Source organism: Aythya marila (assembly GCF_965140915.1).
Source record: "Aythya marila genome assembly, chromosome: W".
Taxonomy (NCBI): Eukaryota; Metazoa; Chordata; class Aves; order Anseriformes; family Anatidae; genus Aythya; species Aythya marila.
The window spans coordinates 4,268,160-4,291,027 of NC_139081.1; the positions used below are offsets into that span (position 1 = coordinate 4,268,160).

The window sequence follows — 22,868 nt, forward strand, 5'->3', positions numbered from 1 at the left end:
CTTTTCAAAACAACTTTTCATTGGTCAAACAACTTTGAAATGTAACAACAACAGCAAACACCCAGAAACTTCCATGCCTTAACAGCTGGAGAACAAGAGACCTGCTGCAGAACAAGAAACCCTGAGACTGCATGGAGTCTCCTGAATCACCTTTCTTTGTTCCCTCTAAACTCTTTTATATTCCTGATGGCCTCGTCGTTAAGCGTCTAATGTTATCTCAATCATGGGGTTTTCCAACCCCCATGGCCACACTCCCACATCTCCCCCTTCTTTATTAATATCAACCATTTTCTCGACACGAATTACCACTCCATATATAACAATCCCATTTTCCTTCTCTCTCCTTCTTCCACTCTGGATATTCCTACTCGAAGTGGCCAGCCTGGCCACACAAAACGTTCTCAAAGCCTGTCCCTGCTAGGATTCAGGCTGCAACACATGTAGCTTTCCTTGCCTGCCATTCCTTCATCTCTCTTCCTCTCCTTTCCATCCTGGCCCTGACTTCCCCTGAAGATTTTCTTCCTCTTTCTCTAACCCTCTGCCTCACTACCTGCTGCGCTGTCAATACCATTAGTTTCGCTCTCTGCTTTTCCTTCTCATCTCCCCTCCGGACACACACCTCCAGGGCCTCCCGCAGCAGGGTCCCCCAGTGACTGTTCGCAACACCCCCCCCCACCCCCCACCTTCTGGAGCATTTTTCGTGTATCTTGCCAGGCTTTAATCACACAATGAACTTTCAAGAGCCCTTGGAATACCGGGTCCTCAGGACTCATCCTCAAGTACTTTCTCATTCTGCCCCCAAGTGTCTCATGATTTCTGTGTTGCACACTATTATTCCAGCCAGGATCGGCAAGTACCTGCCGCTATTACCCCCAGTCCTGGAGGATGAGCTCTCTTTCCCATTTTTGTATAGCAGCTCTCCTCTTGATCATTCCCATTTCTTTCCCTGTAAACAACATATTTCATATACACATCATTTCCCCCAAGAGTAGAAGTTAAACCAGTTCCTAGGACCTAATAGTTCAGCTAGCCTGATGGGGTCCTCAATTAAAAACTTCATCTCCTTCTTAGAAGTCTTAACCTCTCTGCTGGTAAGGAGGGGGGGGGGGTGTCACCTAAGAGGATACACAGTGTTAGTACTGATAGTACCGGGGAAGGCAAGATTCTCAATATCTCTTCTACCTTGTTCTAATTCTTAACACTGTCCCTAGAGAAGGAGCATACTCTAGGCTCTGTTAATTGCAGTCCCCGTCTCCCTTCCTGGAGCGACTGCTGTTGCCACCGGTGCGATATTAGGATTATAGGGAGCATAACTTGGCTCCTTCTCCAAAAAAGGAATCTTAGTGTTTACACACAAATTTAAAAGGGCTGAATTTTCATCAGACCCGTATTTTGGCCAAAACACTGCTGTTTCCTTAATTGGCTCTTTTGTCCAGACTGATACACAATATTTAACCATTTTCTTCTTTTATCATCTCCTCTAATTTTGAGATTATTTTTCCAATTTATCATTCTTCAGGAAGAACTGTCGGTAGGCACTACTCCAGGGATACCTTCCAGTCCCCTGGAACCCACATTTTGCCACTTCTCCTAGCCCTTGTCAGTGTGCTGCTACAGAAATTTCCCTCCTGCAGGGTACCACACACTAACGTTCAAATTCCGGAAAACGCAGGTGCACTGCCAAGCACTTCACCATGCAAGGGCTTACCGTACACCAAATTTCCCAAGACTCTTCCTTTCTCCCCTTTATCTCATGCTTCATCTGTCTCCGTCTGCGTCCCGCCCCTCGTGGAGCTACAGAACAGCAGATCAGGACTCCACGCTCTCGCTTCGTACAAAGGTTTGTCTCAATCACACATCACACAGAGTCTCACCCAAACCCCAAGGCAATACTTAGTATTTCTTACCTTGGTCTGTGCACAGAGTTACTGGGTCAATTCTTAAACCCCGGAGTGCCTACCTTCTTCCTTCCCCCACTACTTCACGGATCCTGCCTCTTTAACCAGTCTCGGGCCCTCTGTCAGCTCTCCGCAGAACCACCACCGCCGATGCACAGGACCGCTGAAATCAGCGGGGCATGCCTTCCTACTGCTGTGGCGGTGGGGCTCCCCAGTAGGTGACTGGATCCCAGACGAGCCCCCAAATTGTGACAAACACTCCATAGTCAGTAACAGGTTCAGGCGAGGATCTCAGTGAAGTAGTAATTTATTTGCGATTGCAATGGCGGGTGTCCCACAAGCAGGAGAGCGCGCCTACTAGTTCCATAACACAGTTTATATACTTTTTGATGACAGAACCCTCGTCTGTTTCCACATTGACTGGGTAATCCAGGTTCACAATCTGATGCTTCACAGACAATACATGGCCTTTAGTTGCCGGCCTGTTATAAGTCAAATTTCTTTTGACTTTTCTACTCTTTGAGGTGGTAATGTTTCTTACACGGTGATTTCCACCTAATTGTTCCAAAGATTCTGCTTGGCTGCATTTTACAAGGTCACCTGCTAAGTTTTCTCATCACTGTAAGCATATCTCAATACCACATTCCTTTCCTCTAAACAACGTAACTCTGGAAAAAACGTTTTTATTCCCACAATAGTTTATCAAGCTCCCTATATCAAGCAGCTTTTTGACAGGAGGGTGGTTTTGATTGTACCAGGCCTTTTTGGAACCTTCTGCTGTTAAAATAGTCAAAGCAGATACAGAAAGAGAAGAGTCCATCTAAACAGCTGAGCAGCTCACTATTAGCGCAGAATTCAAAGCGTTCACATCAGGTTACCTGGATTTCATCCTGTACTCTGACAGTGATTTTATCCCTTAAATTATTCTTTGCCCACAAAAGGGAATTTTTGGCAAACGCAGAACTATTTTCAGAGGTGATTTCTGAACCTTAGTCATAGTGCAAGATGAAGTTACAGGTCTTAAGGCATCTGAATCTGTTATTAGTACTTCTCCAATGTAAGAATACCTTGGGGGATCAGAGGAACATGTAGGAGGTTAAAAGCTCATTTCCCCCCTCCCCCCTTTCTGGCTTATAAGTATTTCTGTCATTGCTATTTCAGCAAAAGTTACTCACAAATAACAAATCCTGCCATAATTACCTGCATTATGCCAGGGACTAGAATTTTTACTTTAAAGTTTCAGTACTGCAGAAGCTGATGTCACTCGCCAAGGAAAACTTCCCTCTAATTTGGCAAGGATACACAAGTCCAATCACCTATAAATTGTAATACTTACATTGCTATTAGAGAAAGTTAGAAGAGACTTGGCTACATTTTTAGTACAGTCAATGCAGCAATAGCTGGTCAAATGCTGGAAGCTTTGACTGAATTAACTGGAACACCAACTAGGTCTGCATTACAGGAACCTGCCTAGTATCTTGAGCACAAATCAGTAGAGACAGGTAGCTTTTAGACATATAGATAAAAATCACATAAATATAGTGACTGTTCTTATTGCTGTAGGGTAAGATTTTTTTCCAGTAAAAAGAAAAAAAGGTGATAAGTGATCCTACCACTAGTTTCCACCCCTTGGTACCCTTAGCAATAAGTAGCAACTTCTGAGTTCCCACTTGGATTTGGAAGAAGTTCTTAAACTGTGACTTCTCACAAGTTACTACATTCAAGATGCTCAGAAACAGCTATTGGATGAGAGGCAAAAGATGTACACTTAGTCTTCCATAACTTCTCCTAACACCTGGTGGTCTGCTTAAGTTTCAGTGCCTGTAGGAATACCTGTCATAGTTGGCAGTTACAAATATGCTTGTGGCAGCAGCTTGTGGCATCTCTGCTTGTTTTGTTCAGTCAGCCTTTCTTTGGGGTTTGTTTTTGTGCCAATATAAAAGAATTAAGTGCTCCATAAGGAAAGTATTAAAACTTACCAGTTTTACCTACAGAACCACAAAACAGCATGTGCAATCACAACAAAATACATAAGATGCCTCAATTTCTCACCACAATGAGCATTATGAGAGCCTAAAACAGTCCCCAACAGTTACAGGTTCTGTAATTTAGTTCTGATATTAATATACAATTCATGCTTTTTTCCTCCATACAGAGTTTGTCTTGCACCATTTTTTTGCTGCAATAATTGCACAACTATGTTGAACAGAGGGACTGCAGAATGAAGCACTTCAGTAGTAGCAGAATTCCCATCACATCTATCTCCCACTATTATGAGCATGAATGTACCTAGAGAAGTCAGTGTTCTTCCCCAAGGATCTTGCTTCATACAGCAAGAGAGTAGCCAGACAGTGGTTATACGAGAACGATCAGCATGGCACTGCTGAATAATCCCACCGCTGAAAACAGCAACTTGCTATTGTAGTCAAATTTATTCCTTGCATAAATCTCAAGTTGCTCATTGCTCTGGGTGCTGCCATCAACCATTGCCATTTCCCAATCTTAAATTTTGCAAGTTATTTTCCTAGAGATATTTGAGTGACTGCAGTTGCCAAGACAACTGCTTCATCAACACCAGCACCTTAGCTCATCTATCTCAGGCTTCCCTTCAGTTCATTGTGACTTCTAGGCAATCAGCTGCCAGAAGCAGTCATTTTGAAGTTCAGCTTTTTCTTTAAGCTTTTATTAGCTTTTGAGGTCTTCTATCCTAAGAAACTCAATTTCCTTTAATATGAACTTTTCCTCTTCTGTAGAGAGAGATTTGTTTCAATTATACTCTCAAAAGAAAGGTTTCCTTTAAAGCTAGAAGCTTAATACCTTAAATTCCAGGGCACTGAGGTGATGAAGCAGAAGATGTGATCAGAGGTACACATCCAAACCAAGTTTATGCATGCCTGTGCTGTCATTTCCAATAATTTAAGTCTCATTCTATTTTTTTTGTTACCATGAACAGAATGACTCAATATTTGTTAGAATACTTATCAAATTCAACCTTTGAAAGACACCCATATATATATTTATTTATTTATGCTTGAACATCACAGAACTTCAACTGAGAAAATAATAAGTGAGTTAGACACATTTTAACAAGGCAAGTCACTGCCAGCCTCCAGTCCCCGGGTAACCACAGAAGCCACTGGCCAAGCCAGCTGAGCTCAGCCAGCAGCCAAGGCCTTGGGGGACACCGCTCACTTCCTAAAAGCTTCACAAAAGTAAAAGTGAACCTCAAACTCTACACTGCAATCACATTAAGCTACAGTCAAACATTACTTTGGTGAATACATATAATTAAACAGCACTTATCAATACATTCAAAATTAAAGCGAAGAAGCCTTTAGCAGTTAGAAACACCAGCTTCCTTTGTAAAAGGAAAGGTACCTGCAGGTCAGTTGTGCTGTAGTTTTCTATTTAAAGTGCTTACTAAGTGTAGAATTTGGCTTTCTGCCCATGTGTTTTAAGCTCGGTGTTGTGGCATAGCCTGGGTAATTGCACTTTGCAATTACCCATAACAGAACTTGGAGGCACATCAATAATACACTTTAAAATCTCAACTTAACTTCCTAGAACCAAGTCTTGCTCTGCAAACATACCAGGTCCACAAAGCAAAGCACCAGGCTGCTCCCCTGGCCATGCTACAGAGCCGTGAGCTGTTCCACACTTCACACAAATCCTGCGTGCCAGTTTCACTATGCTGAGAGGCTTTATTTTGAACCTAATCTTCAAAGCACAGGAGAGAAGACCTGGGCTGGTTGCAGTAGAAGAGCACAGGAGCTGGAACAATTAAGACAGTACAAGACAAATCTCAGAGGTGGGAAATGAGAGCTGATTTCAGATCTGGGTAGCTCTGAAATCAGTGCAGATCCCTCTGACATTTGAAGTGATGAGACAGCCAAAGCATAGTTCTACCCCCTCCAACACTCAGAAGTTTACCCAGATTATTTCCCAATACACTGTTTTTGAGAATTATTTGTGAAGCCTGCATATCTTGTCTCCCCCAGCAAGCCTAGATGCCCAAGCCTTGACTGCTTTCTCTTCAACACCAGGAATGTCCCCCTCCTCCCCCAGGTTAAGTTACACAACCCCAACTTTATTTTTGCTCTTAGGAGTGTGACTTGTCAGTACATCAGGATCTGTGCTGGGGCACTTCAGAAGATTGCTCTTTAATTCTTTTTTTAAGCCAGGAATAAGTAGAAGTTCTTATTGCGAAAATCCCTTTGCTTTTGTGCTTAAGCAGCCTGAAAGCTATTTGATAATTTATTCAGCTGTTCCAAAATTAAATACTGTACTTATAAATATACAAGTTGAATTTGTTTTGGAATATTTCCCATGCTATTATAACCATTTTATATAAAAATGCTAACTTAACTAGGATCATGCACACAAACCCACTACAGATAAGAGACTTGGTCCATATCCTATTCACTAAATTATACTGCCTCTTACTGTTGTAAGGTAGGGCCAAAATGTTCCTTGACAATCAAAGCTATACAGAACCCTCACACTTCTATAGAACTCTTCCAATCCTAGCCCCACAGCCTTCAGAAGAGCACTTCCTTACAGTCCTCAACAGATCTAAACTAATACATTGTATCGGCTCTTTCATCCTGTTTTGTGCAGTACCCACAGACTGTTCTCGACAAGTGCCATGCTTCGCCCACACAAAAGGGTAACAGAGGATGAATTCTGGACTGGGCATCTCTTTCACCCAGTCTGACATCAGATTACTGCCATTCACATTCAGAGTTAAATACTTCTGTGTCACACTTAATAGCTGTACTAAAAGAAAACACAACAAAACAGATACTGAAGAAAGCCTGCTAGCTGTTACCTAGCAGAAGACAATGCTTGGATGGCCATGAGAGCATCCAGAAACAGACAAATCCTTCCCAAAAGGAAGCAGCTCATCTCCCATAACCTTTTTATTTCACATTGACATCTAGTCATTAATCTACAAATTATGATCTAACCATGGATTAACAGTAGGCTTTAGGCTCCGCCTAAATTTCCTCATCCTCAGCTTTACTGGATTACCACAGTTGCACAAGTAATGTATTGCAACCAAGTAGTTTTAACTTAACTGAAGTTCTTTCTAATCATAAGGATTCTTCTACACCATATTGATGCTCTTCTGCCATAAAATACATTCTTCATACATACTTCATTATATCTCTATAAATATACATATTTTATAGTCATAACAGTTACGATTACAAAAGTAGAGAAAAAAATATATACATACACCAAGTTTAATCCAAGAAAGACAGTTATCTACTCTTCCTGCTAGAGTACAGGACTCATTGATTTATACTCAAGTAAAGAAGAGAAGTGAAGGAAAACCCTAGAACTTATCAATACACCCACCTACAAAACAATTCATGCTAATCACAGAATCATCTAGCTTGGAAGAGACCTCCAAGATCACCTAGTCCAACCTCTGACCTAACACTAACAAGTCCTCCACTACACCATATCACTAAGCTCTACATCTAAACCTCTTTTAAAAACCTCCAGGGATGGTGACTCCACCACTTCCCTAGGCAGCCCATTCCAATGCCTCACAACCCTTTCAGTGAAGAAGTTCTTCCTAACATCTAACCTAAAACTCCCCTGGCTCAACTTAAGCCCATTCCCCCTCGTCCTGTCACCAGGCACGTGGGAGAACAGGCCAACCCCCACCTCACTACAGCCTCCCTTGAGGTATCTGTAAAGAGCGATAAGGTTGCCCCTGAGCCTCCTTTTCTCCAGGCTGAACAAGCCCAGCTCCCTCAGCCGCTCCTCGTAGGACTTGTTCTCCAGGCCCCTCACCAGCTTCGTCGCCCTTCTCTGCACCCGCTCAAGCACCTCGATGTCCTTCTTGTAGCGAGGGGCCCAAAACTGAACACAGTACTCGAGGTGCGGCCTCACCAAAGCTGAGTACAGGGGGACGATCCCCTCCCTAGCCCTGCTGGCCACACTGCTTCTTATATAAGCCAGGATGCTGTTGGCCTTCTTGGTCGCCTGAACACACTGCTGGCTCATATTCAGCTGACTATCCACCAACACTCCCAGGTCCTTCTCTGCCTGGCAGCTCTCCAACCACTCATGTCCCAGCCTGTAGCTCTGCTTGGGCTTATTGCGCCCCAGGTGCAGGACCTGGCACTTGGCCTTGTTGAACTTCATGCAGTTGACCTCAGCCCATCGGTGCAGCCTATCCAGATCCTCCTGCAGAGCCTTCCTACCCTCGAGCAGATCAACACACGCACCTAACTTGGTATCATCTGCAAACTTACTGAGGGTGCACTCAATGCCCTCATCCAGATCATCAATGAAGATATTAAAGAGGACCGGCCCCAGCACCGAGCCATGGGGGACACCACTAGTGACCATACTCCAACTGGACTTGACTCCATTTACCATGACTCTTTGGGCCCAGCTATCCAGCCAGTTTCTAACCCAACAAAGCATATGCCAGTCCAAGCCACGAGCAGCCAGTTTCTTGAGGAGAATGTTGTGGGAAACAGTGTCAAAAACCTTGCTGAAGTCAAGGTCGACCACATCCACAGCCTTTCCCTCATCCACCCAGCACGTCACTTTGTCATAGAAGGAGATCAGGTTCGTCAAGCAGGACCTGCCTTTCATAAACCCATGCTGACTGGGCCTGATCACCTGCTTGCCCTGCAAGTGCTGCATGATGACTCTCAAGAGGATCTGCTCCATGAGCTTCCCTGGCACTGAGGTCAAACTGACAGGCCTGTAGTTGCCCGGGTCTGCCCTCCAGCCCTTCTTGTAGATGGGCGTCACGTTTGCTAGCCGCCAGTCAACTGGGACCTCCCCCGATAGCCAGGACTGCTGATAAATGATAGAAAACAGCTTGGCCAGCTCCTCTGCCAGTTCTCTCAGTACCCTCGGGTGGATCCCATCCAGCCCCATCGACTTGTGCACATCCAAGTGCTGTAGCAGGTCGCCAACCATTTCCCCATGGATAGTGAGGGCCACATCCTGCTCCCCATCCCCTTCCACCAGCTCAGGGTACTGGGTATCCAGAGAACAACCGGTATTGCCGCTAAAGACTGAGGCGAAGAAGGCATTGAGCACCTCCGCCTTTTCCTCATCTTTTGTAACTAGGTTTCCCCCCGCATCCAGTAAAGGATGGAGATTCTCCCTAGTCCTCCATTTTGCATTGATGTAACTAAAAAAACATGTCATCTTTAACTGCAGTAGCCAGTTTGAGCTCCATACGAGCTTTGGCCTTTCTAGTTTTGTCCCTGCACAGCCTCGCAACATCTTTATAGTCCTGAGTGGCCCACCCTCTTTTCCAAAGATTATAAACCCTCTTTTTTCTCCTAAGATCAAGCCACAACTCTCTGTTCAGCTAGGCCGGTCTTATTCCACACTGGCTTGTCTTTGGGCACGTGGGGACAGACCGCTCCTGAGCCATTAAGGCTGCCTTCTTGAAAAGTGCCCAGCCTTCCTGGACTCCTCTGCCCTTCAGAACTACCTCCCAAGGTACTCTGCCAACCAGTGTCCTAAACAGCTCGAAGTCTGCCCTCTGGAAGTCCAAGACAGCAGTTCTATTGATCCCCCTCCTGACTTCACCAAGAATAGAGAATTACCATTTCATGGTCACTCTGCCCAAGACAGCTCCCAACCACCACATCTCCCACCAGTCCTTCTCTGTCTGTGAACAGAAGGTCTAGCAGGGCACCTCCCCTGGTAGGCTCACTAACCAGCTGCATCAGGAAGCTATCTTCCACGCTCTCCAGAAACCTCCTAGACTGCTTTCTCTGGGCTGTGTTGTGCTTCCAGGATAAGTCTGGGAAGTTCAAGTACTTTTGAGCAGGCAGTCTGGGTGGATACAGTCTTCCTAGGGAGAGCTCTCTGACTAGCATAGACCATTGCGGCCTAGCTAGTGGAAGACAGCCGTTAGAGGATTTTTTCTTATGTGCAGGGGGATTGCTCTGCCCTCCCTGCTCACCCTGCCTGCAGGAACTGCCATGCCCCACCCTTCTGATGCACCACACTGTTTGCCCATCCAGGTCACCCGCTCCTGGTTGTTCATGCTCCCTTGCGGTTGCTTTTATCAGCTTAGAGGTGTGTTGCTGGTTCCGCCTATGCCTCATCAGCCTCCCTCACCAGAGAGGCCGGGCCCTGGCAGCTCCCTTGGCTGTCTTGACAAAAAAAAAAAAAAAAAAAAAAGCCCTGCCTGTCCCAATCCCCCACTCCACTGCAGAACGTGTCTGCCCCAGAGCTAATCGCCTTGGCAATACACCTCTGATCAGTACAGCTAGGAGATCACAAGTAAACTTGTGCACACATGAGTTTGAGATACAGTCGACAAAGATTCCAACACCTGAAGAGTTTTGTCCTGTCCACCAACCTCTACGCAGAACTTTGCTAGATTTGCTGAAGTACCACACCTAGGTTCCCTTAACATCACCAGCAAGCTTTTTTTGTTGTTGTTTTAATAGCAGAAGTTAGCCACCTTTGAAGTCTTGATTAGAGTAGGCAGGTGCAAAAATACTTCATTACTCTCTTGGAAATAGGCAAAAGTCATCCACGTTCTTAAAGCTGAGAGCTGCAGAGGGAAAGATCAAACAGAACAAGGCTAGGACACCAGGAGCTCTAATTAGGTCACAAGTGGTGGCCTTATGTCAGTCAGCTCTCAGTCATGCCCTGAAGTTCAGCCAGCCCAGTACAGGGAATGAGATGAAGGAGAAGGGAGACACTTGAAGTAGGCTTGGATCCCCAAAGACCCCAAGACAGATTTAAAAAAAAAATCCTGACAGCACCACAGTGATAGGTCTTTTGTGGCTAAGCACACCTAGATGCATCTGCCATATTAACACATCTAACCTCACAGTAGACAGCATTTCCTACCTGGACAGTAAGAAGTATTTCAAGCATATGCCAAAAATTGTTGAGGAAATCCTTATGTGATGTTTCATTGCATCCCTATCAGACCTGAAAAACAGGCAGTGTCATGCTCTGGGATGGGTACAAACAGCCCTTAGCCCAACCTGGCCTGCCCCAACACTCAGCAACATGCCTGCACCAGCCTGCTTTGCTGCAGCCTCCATGGATGTTCCTATTAAGCAGCACAGCTTTGTTGACTGCCATAGCATGCTACTTATTTGTCCCTTGAAGACCAAATATGGTCCCCAGTTGAAAAGCCCCAGCAGAAACATATTGCTTACATCACAGAAATTAACATTTACATACTTAGTAGGTACTGTATAACCTTACAACTTGGATGAAATTTCAGTTTATCCAAGCTGAACATTAAGCAAGCTGTTTCAAATCAGTGAAATCCAAATATTACCTCTAACAGCACTAGAAGCCAGACTTATTCCATAACATCCAGAAGAAAGCAGCCAAGACCAGCAGCCTATTGATCTCATCCCTTATCAGCAGTAACCAATACAACTACAACCTCTTTCTAGCTGGAGAATAGCCATAGATATATGGGTCCAAGACGCAGACTGTGCTGTTATTGACACTTGAAATGGAGCTCCAGAGTGACTTTCTGCAACAACCCTGACTAGGCTGGTGTTTAGCTCCTGACAAGCCTACCCATAATCCTCTGAGGATCAAAACAAACTTCATTAATGAATTTACAAAAATAATCCAGCCCATTTCACAGTGTAAAAGCCAGATGTTTGGTCTCACTGAAGTCTACCTTACCTATCCAGCTTCCCCTAGCAGTATCACTACTGCCATATTTCAGGCCAAAGGCAGCCAAGCTTCTTCCACAGAAATGGAAGACAGCTATCAGCAGGAAAAGAAAAAAAAAATCAGTTACATTTCACAGAATGCATGTTAGTCAAATTAGTCAAAAGCCTTCAGGTTTCTAGAAGTCATTGAAAAATGGAAATTAGTCCATATATTGTCTCAAAGCTTTCATTTTTAGATGCTTCATACAGCAATATGAAATGCCTAATTTACAAGTTCACTAGTCTTCCATAAGGGAAGTGACAACAGGTCCTCTATAGAGGATTGTTTAGACATGACTGGAGTTGACTCAAGAAATAGCTACTTGACACTTACAGAATTATACAGGAGAAGAAATGTTACTGTCATTCACAGAATTTTAACACTTAAGCTTTCAAGAACAGTTGAGCCTCAACACCTTTTTGGCTTAGCATTTTGAATAACTTATGGTCACAATATGTGTTACTGCAAGAAAGCCATAAAAATTGGGTCAGGCAGATCCAGCAAAAGCGGTAGTATCATGAAGAACAGACAAGATTTTCTCTTTCTAACTTAAGCAGCAGCAGCATGAACCTTCATTTGAAACATTTGGGCATTTTGTTACTACGTGAATTAAAGATTAGACGGGATTTAGATAGGGGGCAGAAGACACCCCTCAACCCTGGCTATACACACAGCGTCTCATCACCCAGTCTGGAGAGCAGCCCCGCAGAGAGGGATCTGGGGGTTGTGGTTGACAGCAAGTTGACTATAAGCCAGCATTGTGTCCTGGAAGCCAGGAAGGCCAACTGTATCCTGGAATGCATCAAGCACAGTGTGAAATGTGTTCATCTGATTCATGTCAATATGGAACAATGCTAGGGCCACATGGTATAATGAAATGTGACCTTCTGTCTTACATACCCTTGTATAACTACAAGGGTAAGGAAAACAGAGTGGTTAATGTATGAAGTTCTTGTGTCTTGCAAAGGAATGGTCTAGCATTTTGTGTCAATAGAGAGCTTGAAGGGAAATGTATTTGTAGGCTTCTCCTTGAAGTCTCTGTTATCTGGGGGGTTTCAGAATAACTGCTAACTATTGTTACTATTGCATGGGACACTATGCAAGTCTCTGATATCTGGCCAGGAGATTAAGGAGACGGGGAGAGCTGAAGAACAACTAAAAGACAAAGCTTGCAGGGGACATTGCACAAGTCTCTGACATACAGCCAAGTTGGACAAAGGAGAAGGACAAGAGGGAGGAAGGCTATGAGCCTTCAGCATGAGAGACCCCCAGAGGGACCACCGGAGACTGATATGCATGCTCCAGTAGGAGGGTTTGGATTCCGGAAACTAATTATAACAACCCTGTTGTTTTTTTTTTTTTTTTTTTTGTTTTTTTTTTTAAAGAAGTAGTAATGAATACGTATCAGCCTAGGAGCATAAAAACCAGCTGCTTGATATAACTGGTGTGCATCTTGGTGGAGCAGATACTCCCGACGCACCCAGCGCTGTTTGCTTACCTCTGCTCGTTTAATAAATTGTAAACTTTGATTGTAACCCTATTTGGGACTTAGCCATTTATTACACACAGCATTGCTAGTCAGTCAAGGGAGGTGATCGTCCCGCTCTACTCTGCTCTGGTGCAGCCTCACCTTGAGGTACTGTGTGCACTTCTGGGCACCACAGTTTGTACTAAAGACATTAAACTGTTGGACAGTGTCCAGAGGAGGGTGATGAAGATGGTGAAGGGCCTAGAGGGGAAGACATATGAGGAGCAGCTGAGTTCTCCAGGCTGAACAGACTAAGTGATGAGGATGCTGAGGGGAGACCTCATCATGGTCTACAGCTTCCTCACGGGTGGGAGTGGAGGGGTAGGCACCAACCTATTCTCCTTAATCACCAGTGATAGGACCCACAGGAATATAGTCAAGCTGAGGCAGGGGAGGTTTAGGCTAGACATCAGGAAAAGATTCTTCACCGAGTAGGTGGTTGCACATTGGAACAGGCTCCCCAGTGAAGTAGTCAGTGCACTAAGCCTGTCTGAATTTAAGAAGCAATTGGACTGTGCACTTAGCCACATGGTCTAAACTTTTGGGTAGACCTGTGCGGTACCAGGAGTTGGAAGGGACTCATAAGGATCAAGTCCAACTCTGGATATTCTATGGTTCTAAGAAATATTAACCTCTCACGTTATCCTGTTTAATGCACTACCAAAAAGGCATTCAGCTACTAAGTGGGGGTACAGTTACTATTCTGCAAGAGAAATAATCAAGAGAACCAGAATGAAATTCAGTTTCCTTCAATACACTCTAAGAAGCTTTTTCTTTTAATAAAAGGTGAGTGCTTTTAGAGATCGTTATTCTAGCCAAGGTAAAGCAAACGCTCACACACCAGTGTAGTTTACATCCATGAATTAGAAGCATAGGCCAGCAGACTTGATAACAGGAACAGAGTCTAAACTGAATGCATTACAAACCATGGTTATGCATGGCTCTGTTTTGACAAGGCCAAGGAGTGTGTTTCTTGCAGCAATCTCACTTCAGCCTCTGCCAGTTCTGACAGTGAAAGATCCCCAGTTGTAGAAGAGGATAAGAATTGATTTAAAACCAAGAAATTTTGCGTAGCAGGCATCTATCACCCAAGAATTGACCTAACAGCCAGTTAAACACTGGTCTTTCCATTATTCTAATACCCTAGCAAAGATTTTTTTCAACTTAACCTTCCCAAATATTTTGCTGTTAACATGAAAATGCACATTTTAAATTCTTTAACCAGGGTGTACATCTTAGCTAGAATAAAAGTCACATGGTATCGCAAACATGCCTCCACTGCTATGATCTCAAAGTTGCATCTCTGCAGTAAGAGCCCTTCACTTGAAGCTCTAAATGACTTATATGATTTTAAGAGAACAAAATAGACCAGTGGGAATATCATGTCATGCTTTCAGTACTAAGACCTTAAGGAGTAAGATACAGCCTGCCTGCCAGATCTTTGTTAGTCACAAATACAATGTCTGAAAGCATGATTCACTTACAACAGCCCCTGTATGTTCCCCTTGTTCCCTATGTGATATCCTCAACTAAAAAAAAAAAAAAAAAAAAAAAAAAAAACAGTTTCATAGAGTCCTGGTCACATTACACCTCAAGCAGAGATCCCAAAGTATCCTACTCATAACCTAATTCAGTAGCTTCACCATTTACCCCCTTTTTGGTCGAATCCTAATGCATTTCAGTTATTTCAGAAAATTAGGCTAGTTATTGCTGCTACTGCTACTTCAGGGGAAGGCACACAAGGCCACCGTTTATACCATTGAACTGGTCTGGTTGGACTAGACATTCCCAGTAAGTAGCTACTGCTAATGCTTAGGGGAATTGCTATTAGTATTACTAACTCATTGCTAGATAAAATACTAAGGTTATAAAAATGAAGTACTAGAACTCTGGAAAGCAGCAAGCAAGTTTCACGAGTTCTCACATCTGTGCAGGCACATCTGATCACACACAGCCCAAGTTATAATTAACAAAACCTCTAGTCCATCCACAATATTGTCCATCTGTAATTTGGTTATATTTCCAAATGTAAGTCAGCTACATTCAAATTCAACATCCACCATTTAATCCACACCATTCATTATCACGAATACCTGAGGACAGACAAAAACCACAAGGCCAAACTGCACATCAAAAACACCTGAGTTAAGGTTCAACAAGCAATTTTTTCTTCCTGGCATTTCCTACCTTCCAATGCAAAATGAGCATCATGCAGTAGACTTAAAATGCTACTAAAAAAGGAGATACCTGGTGTGAATTTATCTCCCTGTAAAACAGTGGAGAGTGTAAGTATGACTTCAGAAACAGCAAGGTAAGAACATGCTTGAACTTCTGAGAAGTTACAGAAGTTGTCTCACACTCAGACACCCATTGCACACTGGAGAACTTCAGGATTTACTAGCTGAACAAGAAGTTAAGAACACCCTCTTAACACAAGAAATTCAAAGATTTCCACTAATTCCCAGAATATTAGCCAGACCTAGTAATTAAAAGCATGTAGACAGTTCTATCTCTTGAACAGACTGGCAAGAATTTTAGAGGCACAATTCTTTGCATTGCTACCTAAGAATAAAAATAATGTATTTTACCTTGTCTGAGGATGACTCTGTGCAAACTCATAGAAATAGAGCCAAACAATGGAAAAAAAAGCAAGACAACAGTACTTAATCTTTTCCAAATCAAAAGCTTGTCATTAGACTGAAAATGGAAGAGACGGGCTGTGCCACAGCTTTTCCTCTTGTCATACAGTAGTGCCTAATTGCATGTAAACTTGTATTTTCAGGTATCAACAGATTGGCAAATCATTATCTGCCTTCAGAACATGTACAAGAATCCCACCTGGCTGAGAGAAGCCCTAGGGGAAGAACTATGGGCTTGTTGTCATCATTACCTTGCTTGCTGCCTCCTGAGGAGAGGCAGATGCCCTGAAGAAAGTGGTCTGGAGGGGTCTGTGCAGCCTACAGGTATAGCCTACCAAAAATCTACATGCAACAGCACAGCAAGAGTCGGTTAAGCATTTCTTAGGCCTTTGAGCCAGAGATCATAACTGTGCTTAGTGTCAGTGAACCAGCATCACGAGCATCTTCCCTCCCTGCTTGCAGATGGCTTAGCTGTTCTTCCAGTTCAGGGACTGCCAGCTCCACATGGGAGCTCTTGAGACCTGCAGCAGCAGCTGCACATTCTGTTTATAAGCAGTTCCATGCCCCTTAGTTGCAAACCTCTGCTTATTAGTGATGATACCTAAAGGCAACAAAAATTGAAAATTATGTACACTGAGAGAAATTCTCTATGAGCTTGCAATTCAGAGGCTTGTAGAAGTCAGCTTCTGTGCAGATAGTACCACACTTCAAGAGAAGTAGAAGTAACAGCTAACTGTACAATGGGGATGTGAGGTTCAGGACTGCTCTACCCAAGAAATATTTTTGCGATGTTAGAACTATGTAACTGGTAGAACATTTAAACAAATAGAAGTTTCTTGAGCATTTAATTTCAAGCTTTCTAGGCACTGGTCTACAGTATCAAGTTTTTGAATATAGTACTCATTCTTGCTATCAGACAAGTGGGAGAAAGTCCTGTATTGATCTGCTCTGAAAAATATATTCCTGCTAATTGCTTTGAATTCAAATAAATCCCTTGGAAGAAGCTGAGATCCAACAACACAGAACTCAGCACATGGTTAAAAAGCTACAAAAACCATGGAGAACAATGCCTCAGCCCCCAAATTACTTAAGAAAACTAAGCATAATGCTTGCTTTCCCCCTCACACACCAGCTTACATGTCAAGACTTGCTCATTCAAGTAGCAGGAATACCTTCTGAAATTGCCTTAAGAACCATCAAACAGCAACTCTAACAATACCAGTTAATTTTGCTTGTTTCCTTTCATGTTAGGTATACTCATTTTTCATCTACCCAGCCCAAATCACCTCTGAAGGAGCTTTTAATATTGACTCTTGCTCCACATTAAACATGCCTCTCAACACAGCATACTTGGTGAAACAACTGTGCTTTTAGGCAGTTCTATGTGATTAATAGGAAATTTTACAAACAAACTTTTACCTGCACATTCACTGAAAGGTTTGCTCACAACCTAAGCAGGACACTACTCAACTATAAAATGAGAAGACTTACATTTGTAAAAGACAGAAGTTGTGCTGCAAAGGTACAACTGCAGCAAACATACAGAACTTTAAGTAAGCCACCAGGAAGCATGTTCTAATAGTTCTGCTAGTGTCCTGAGAGCATCATTTGATTAAAACCCTCAAGTTTATCAGTCCCCAAGTTTTGAAGGCTCAAGCATTGAAGCATGACATCGATTTCAAAGCAGACAGAGACATTACCCAGAGACCAACTGGCAACTGATATGGCAAGAGTTTCACCATACAAAAAACTTCAGCCATTGATATCTATCACAACTAACACCTATCATCACCAGATTGCAGCTTAATAAGCTCTGTTATACTGCTCCCCATTTAAACAGCAGATGCAAAAAAAGAGTGGTTTAAGGTGGCATGCACAAACTGTTTACATGCAGTTCTGCAGGCTACAGTGTCATCTGCTCCTCCACTACAGTTATTGTCTGAAAAGCCGGAGAAATATTCCCACAATTTCAAGAGCAATTCACAACTACTGCATAGCTCAAGCTAATAGAGATCTGTTCCATCACACCATGTTCTCCCCAGCTGAAGAAAGAAACAACTCCATTTATGACCCTGGCAGGAAACATTTTATTCTGAGAAGTCTTCCCTTCGTCATTCAAAACAACTCAACATCTGAATCAGTTGTGAGGAAATCATACCTTAAACACCCAATGTCTACTCACCTCTCTCCTTTAAACAAGTTCTGAATAAGTCAGGGATCAAAAAAATCAAGTACCTGTATCTCAATACAACTGATTTAGGCCAGAACACTGGCAGAAGCTTTGGTCAAACTGACAGACAACACCTTGGGGACAGGAGTTGAGGGATGGACACTTGCTCTCGTCCTGGGACCTCTTGGTAGGTCACTGACCAAATGCTACTTCTGTCTCCCCAGCAGGGAATGAGAAGTAACCAGTGCATGAGACAGCTTAACTCCTTCCTTGATGGTGGTAATCTGGAATTCAAGCAAAGGGTTGCCCAAAACGTTATCCCCAGTTAGACTGGATAGCCACAGAAAGTCACTAGATAAGCCAGAGACCGTCAGTGGAGAGGACAGCTGTGTAGACACACTTGGACTCATGACCCAGCCTCCACTGCAGACATGCACCTTCAGCTAACTGTACAATGGGGATGTGAGGTTCAGGACTGCTCTACCCAAACCAAGCTCTGTGTGAAATGGACATTTCTGAAAGCTACTGCCCTATGCGTCCAGCTGAGAGGTCCTGAGCTATGAAGTCCTGCAGCAGAGCTAAGCAGGATGGAATAGTTGATGATATAAGCTTAGCAAAAAACAGTTAAAGTTTTCAGAAGTTACTGGTTTTATTATGGCCCGCACTAAGGTATCAATAATCTAAAAGCACTAAGCAAGACATGTTTTCTGCTTAAATTTATCAAGTGATAAAATCACTGGATTAGCAACTGAAACCAGAGGCAGTTAAAGTGTTAGACCAACTTTGAACAGCAGTAGCTCCTTTCAAAGAGGTGCAGAGAGAGCACTTCACTCATTTCAGTTTATTCAGCTAGTCCAACAATCCATAGAGAAAGGTCATGTTTCTCCAAGAATAAATGGAGGTGCCAAAAGCTGATGTTACCAGTTCTGAAAGCTTCATGACCATTGTGATATATGTTCATCTGATTCCATGAACCATGAATCAAGCATTGCTAACACTTCAATAAAGTCACTTTAAGTGTAAATATATTGAGGAATACCTGCATTTAAGTTTAACCAAAAGATTTTGTACTTTCCTTCCAGTCCCTGTCCTCAAACTACACCTCAAGCAAATGGAAGAAAAAATTGCCAAACCCTCATCGCCAGGAGATTACACAATTACGCAATGTAACCTTTTATTTTTTGCTATTATTTCAAGTTCTACTTATCTAGTCTTAGAAAACTAAAAACATAGAACGGAATAGATAGATATTTAAGTTACCAAAACAAGAAACCTTAAGGATAAATCAGATAGTGATTTGAAGTGGCATTCAACTCAAATATGAGTACATCATGAAGTAAACTCCACCAAATAAAGTTTCAGTTTTACCAGTCTCATCTCTAAAATGTTCACTAAGCCAAGCCTAACATACCTTAAGGTTTGCCTTAAAGGCTCACTACAAAGAGAAGTCAGGAACTTCATGATCAGGACAACATGAACCCTCTCTTGGGGGAAAATTTGTGTCTAAGACTGCTTTTTGAGGAGCTGAGAATTTAGGGTGAATAACTAAAGACTGAACGCTACCAAAACAGAGCAGGCACGGTTCCTTACAGAGGAGAGATCAGAAACTCCATACGACAGGCTCTGGTCACACTGCCTGAAATGAATTCTCTGCTGCAGAGGGGACGGAGGCATCATGAGACCTCCCACTCTCAAACAGGAGAGGAATTTAGAGGAAAAGGTCCTACAGTTCAAGGACACCAAACAGCAAGAGCCATCGCAATCACAGCTCTGGGGTAAAGTAACGCCAGCACTCGTGCCAATATCTGCACTTGCTAGAGGCACATCCTCAAGTCATTTCACTGTCTGCTTCAGCTTTCTTTCCAAGAACAATTACAAACGCATAGGCCAGGTGGCTCCTAAACCAAGTATTTTGACGCCTTCGTAATTTCTCTGAAAATAAAAAAAGAAAAAAAAAATGATGACTAATCCAAGTGCAGGAAGATGTGACCAGTCCATTCTGATGTAGAAATGGCTCAGTTACCAATCCAAAACTGCAGGGACTTCCTGAGAAAGTAATAATAGAGGTGAGTCTAAGAATACACATATCACACCTACACGAGTAAGCCAGCCAACTCATTACAAAAGGAAAGCCTCATGCCAAAATCTTCCCTTCCTTCCAAACAATGAGGCCAAACTGAACATGACTAAATCCATTATTCCCCAAGCTACAGGTTATTTTGGTTTTGTGGGACAGAGTGCTTAAACCCTGGTTCAGAGAGGCCAAGAGGCACCGAAGATGCATGCTAGACAAGCAAAGAGATCCTCCGAGCTTTTGTTTGGTTTGACAGAAGCCAAAGGGCTGACTGGCAATAGAGGGAAGATGTCAGAGGTACCACTAAATCGATAACTCCTGGGAGATACAAGCCAAGTGACATGGTTTTGCCAGAGCTCAAATAGCCACAAAGCACAGAGAGAGATGCCCAGCACAATGCATCTTTTGCTTCACCAAAGCTTTTGTTTCTTTTAAGGAAAATGCACCAGCCTTCTTTAAGTCTTGTTCCTTTTGGGTGAGGAGGTGCCAGATTTCTTGCTTTCTGGGTTTACAAGTGGGGAAATAACAACCACAAAAGTTTTTTTTTTTTTTTTTTTTTTTTTGACTAACAGGAAGATCGAGAGGAATTGAAAGCAGTTATCTACCTTTGCCCACGAAGCATTGCTGTAGCCCTTTGAGGGCCATCCGCTTAAGTTTGGGGATGGAAGGAATGACAACCGGGGGACAACCCAACACACAGCACCATCAGATTCTGACAAAAAGCATAGCCTGGAAGGCCAGCACCCCCAGCTACCACCCAACCAAGGTCCCCCCCGCGGGTTACCATAGCCGGGGGGGAGGCCTCGCCTCACCACGGAGCCTCTGCTTTAGCTAAAAATACAGGGAGGGAGTAAAAAAAAATAAATAAATAAAAATAAAGTAAATTAAATAATTAAAGAAAGGCAGAAAATAAAGGAAGAAAAGGCCGGGAGGCGGCGGCTTCACCCCCCAGCCTCATCCCAACTCCTCGGGGGCGAGGCCTCCAGCTAAAAGGGCTCCCAACGGCCACCGGGGGGGGGGGGGTGGGCACGGCACGGCCCCGCCGAGGCTTGGCGGAGAGAGGCCGGGACCTCCCGGCGGAGACAAAGAGACCGGCGGCCGGGGCGGCGGTTGTGTCGGAGGCCCTGCGGGCGGGCGGGCGAGCGGGCCGAGGCGTACCTTGAAATACCCCCCCTCGTAGAGGGTGTTGGGCGGCCCGAAGATCGCCACCTCCCAGTTGTAGAGGTCAGACTCGTCCACCAGGGTGATGCGGAAGCCCTCGACCGGCTCCTCCTGCAGCGACTTCAACTCCAGCATCAGCGCCTTCTGCGAGCTGCTCATCTGCTGCTGGGCCATGGCACGGCCGCCGCCGGCCTCGGCCTCGGCCTCCGCCTCCGCCTCCGCCGCCGGCCCCCGCCCCGCCCCGCCCCGCCCCGCCCCACAGTACCAGCCCCCACTGCTGCCGCCACTTCCTTTTGTGACGGCGCCCGCTCGCCGCTGACCTCAGCGCGCCGCCCCGGGACACGCCCCGCCCACCAGGACACGCCCATTAACCTTTTAGCCACGCCCACCCCTCTTATGGCCTCGCCTTTTCACTGTGTAGACACGCCCGCTCTTCCGCGGAGACACGCCCGCTCCATGTGTGACTTCGCCCACCCCCTGTGTAGCCCCGCCCCCACCCCGTGGAACCTCGCCCCAGTCTGGTGGAGATAAGCCCCCACCATAGTTCTTAAAGGAACAGCACTCCCTTCTTTCACTACTGCCCCCCCTCCCCCCTCATGTTCTTATATGTTCTTATCATGGCAGCCATATGCCTGCCATGTTCTTAGTGGTGGCTTGTGGAGGGAGGAGGACACAGCCATGTCAGTGTGGTGTTGGGGAAGGATCAGCCACAGCAATGTGTTCCCCGTTCCTGGTGGGCAAATGATGCTGGGTGACAGCGAGAGCACCACTGGGATAGGGACAGGGTGGGTGGCCACCATCCTGGCATGGATTCTCCCTGACATCCTGGTCCATGGTCCTCCATGGAGCTGCTGCACTGCAGGGCAAGGGTGTAGAGGCTGATGGTCCGGAGGCCATTTTCCCATGGAAGCTGTTGGGCACAGAGGCTGGTAGTCCAAACACAGAGGTGTTTTGGGAAATGGCAAGCATCCCATAGCGATCCCCAAACACCCAACAGTGACATCGAAACAGACAGTGCTCCCATAGGCATTGGCGCTGTTTTCACATAGCTCCACAGATGCATGAGGTACCACAGCCAGAAAATGGTTGGGTTCCTTCCTCCCATCCACCCAAGGAGGAAAGAATCCTCCAGGGTCAAGGTGGTGCCCACCACAGCTCCACACACAGGGCTGTGAACACAAAAGCATGGTTAAGACCTGAGACGGTGCCTGTGAGCTCATATTCCTTAGCAAGTCTATATGGAATCAAAGAAAAAAGCGATGATCCAGAAGGAGGACAAACAGCACAGCACAACTGCAGATGGCACAAGTCTGGGTCTCGCTTCTGGAAGCATTAATGCACGCACCTGCCTGTCAGCATATGGGGCCACTCAGCTGCTTGCAGCGTGCCTGGCACAGACGCACGTGTGAGCTGGAAGTCTTTCCTCGGCCAAGACAGGAGAAATAATGAGGAGGTAACACAGCACTGACATGGAAAAGTCGATGTGTATTACCTGATACGGAATTAAAGGGGTTCTAATGGGGATCATTTTAATAGCTAAATGCTATGATGAGTTCTGAATTATTTGTAACGTCCCCCAAAATGTCAGAGTTACTAGAAGGATATTTCTGCTCTCTGTGTACTTACGGTCAAATAAAAATTGTGGATGAATGAAAGTAAAAATCATATAATGCCTTGATGTAAATCTATGGCATTGGATTACGTGGAG

General features: G+C 44.5%; 1 protein-coding gene across 1 annotated transcript in view; it reads right to left on the reverse strand.

Moving 5' to 3' along the window:
- The window catches only part of LOC309889561 (ubiquitin-conjugating enzyme E2 R2-like), an 88,891-nt gene extending 67,521 nt beyond the window's left edge, over positions 1–21,370 (reverse strand). The window contains exon 1 of the mRNA XM_082782425.1: positions 21,158–21,370. Within this exon, the coding sequence (XP_082638551.1) occupies positions 21,158–21,334 (177 nt within the window). The 5' untranslated portion in view covers positions 21,335–21,370. The remainder of the gene's footprint in view (positions 1–21,157) is intronic.
- Positions 21,371–22,868: the final 1,498 nt, after the last annotated feature.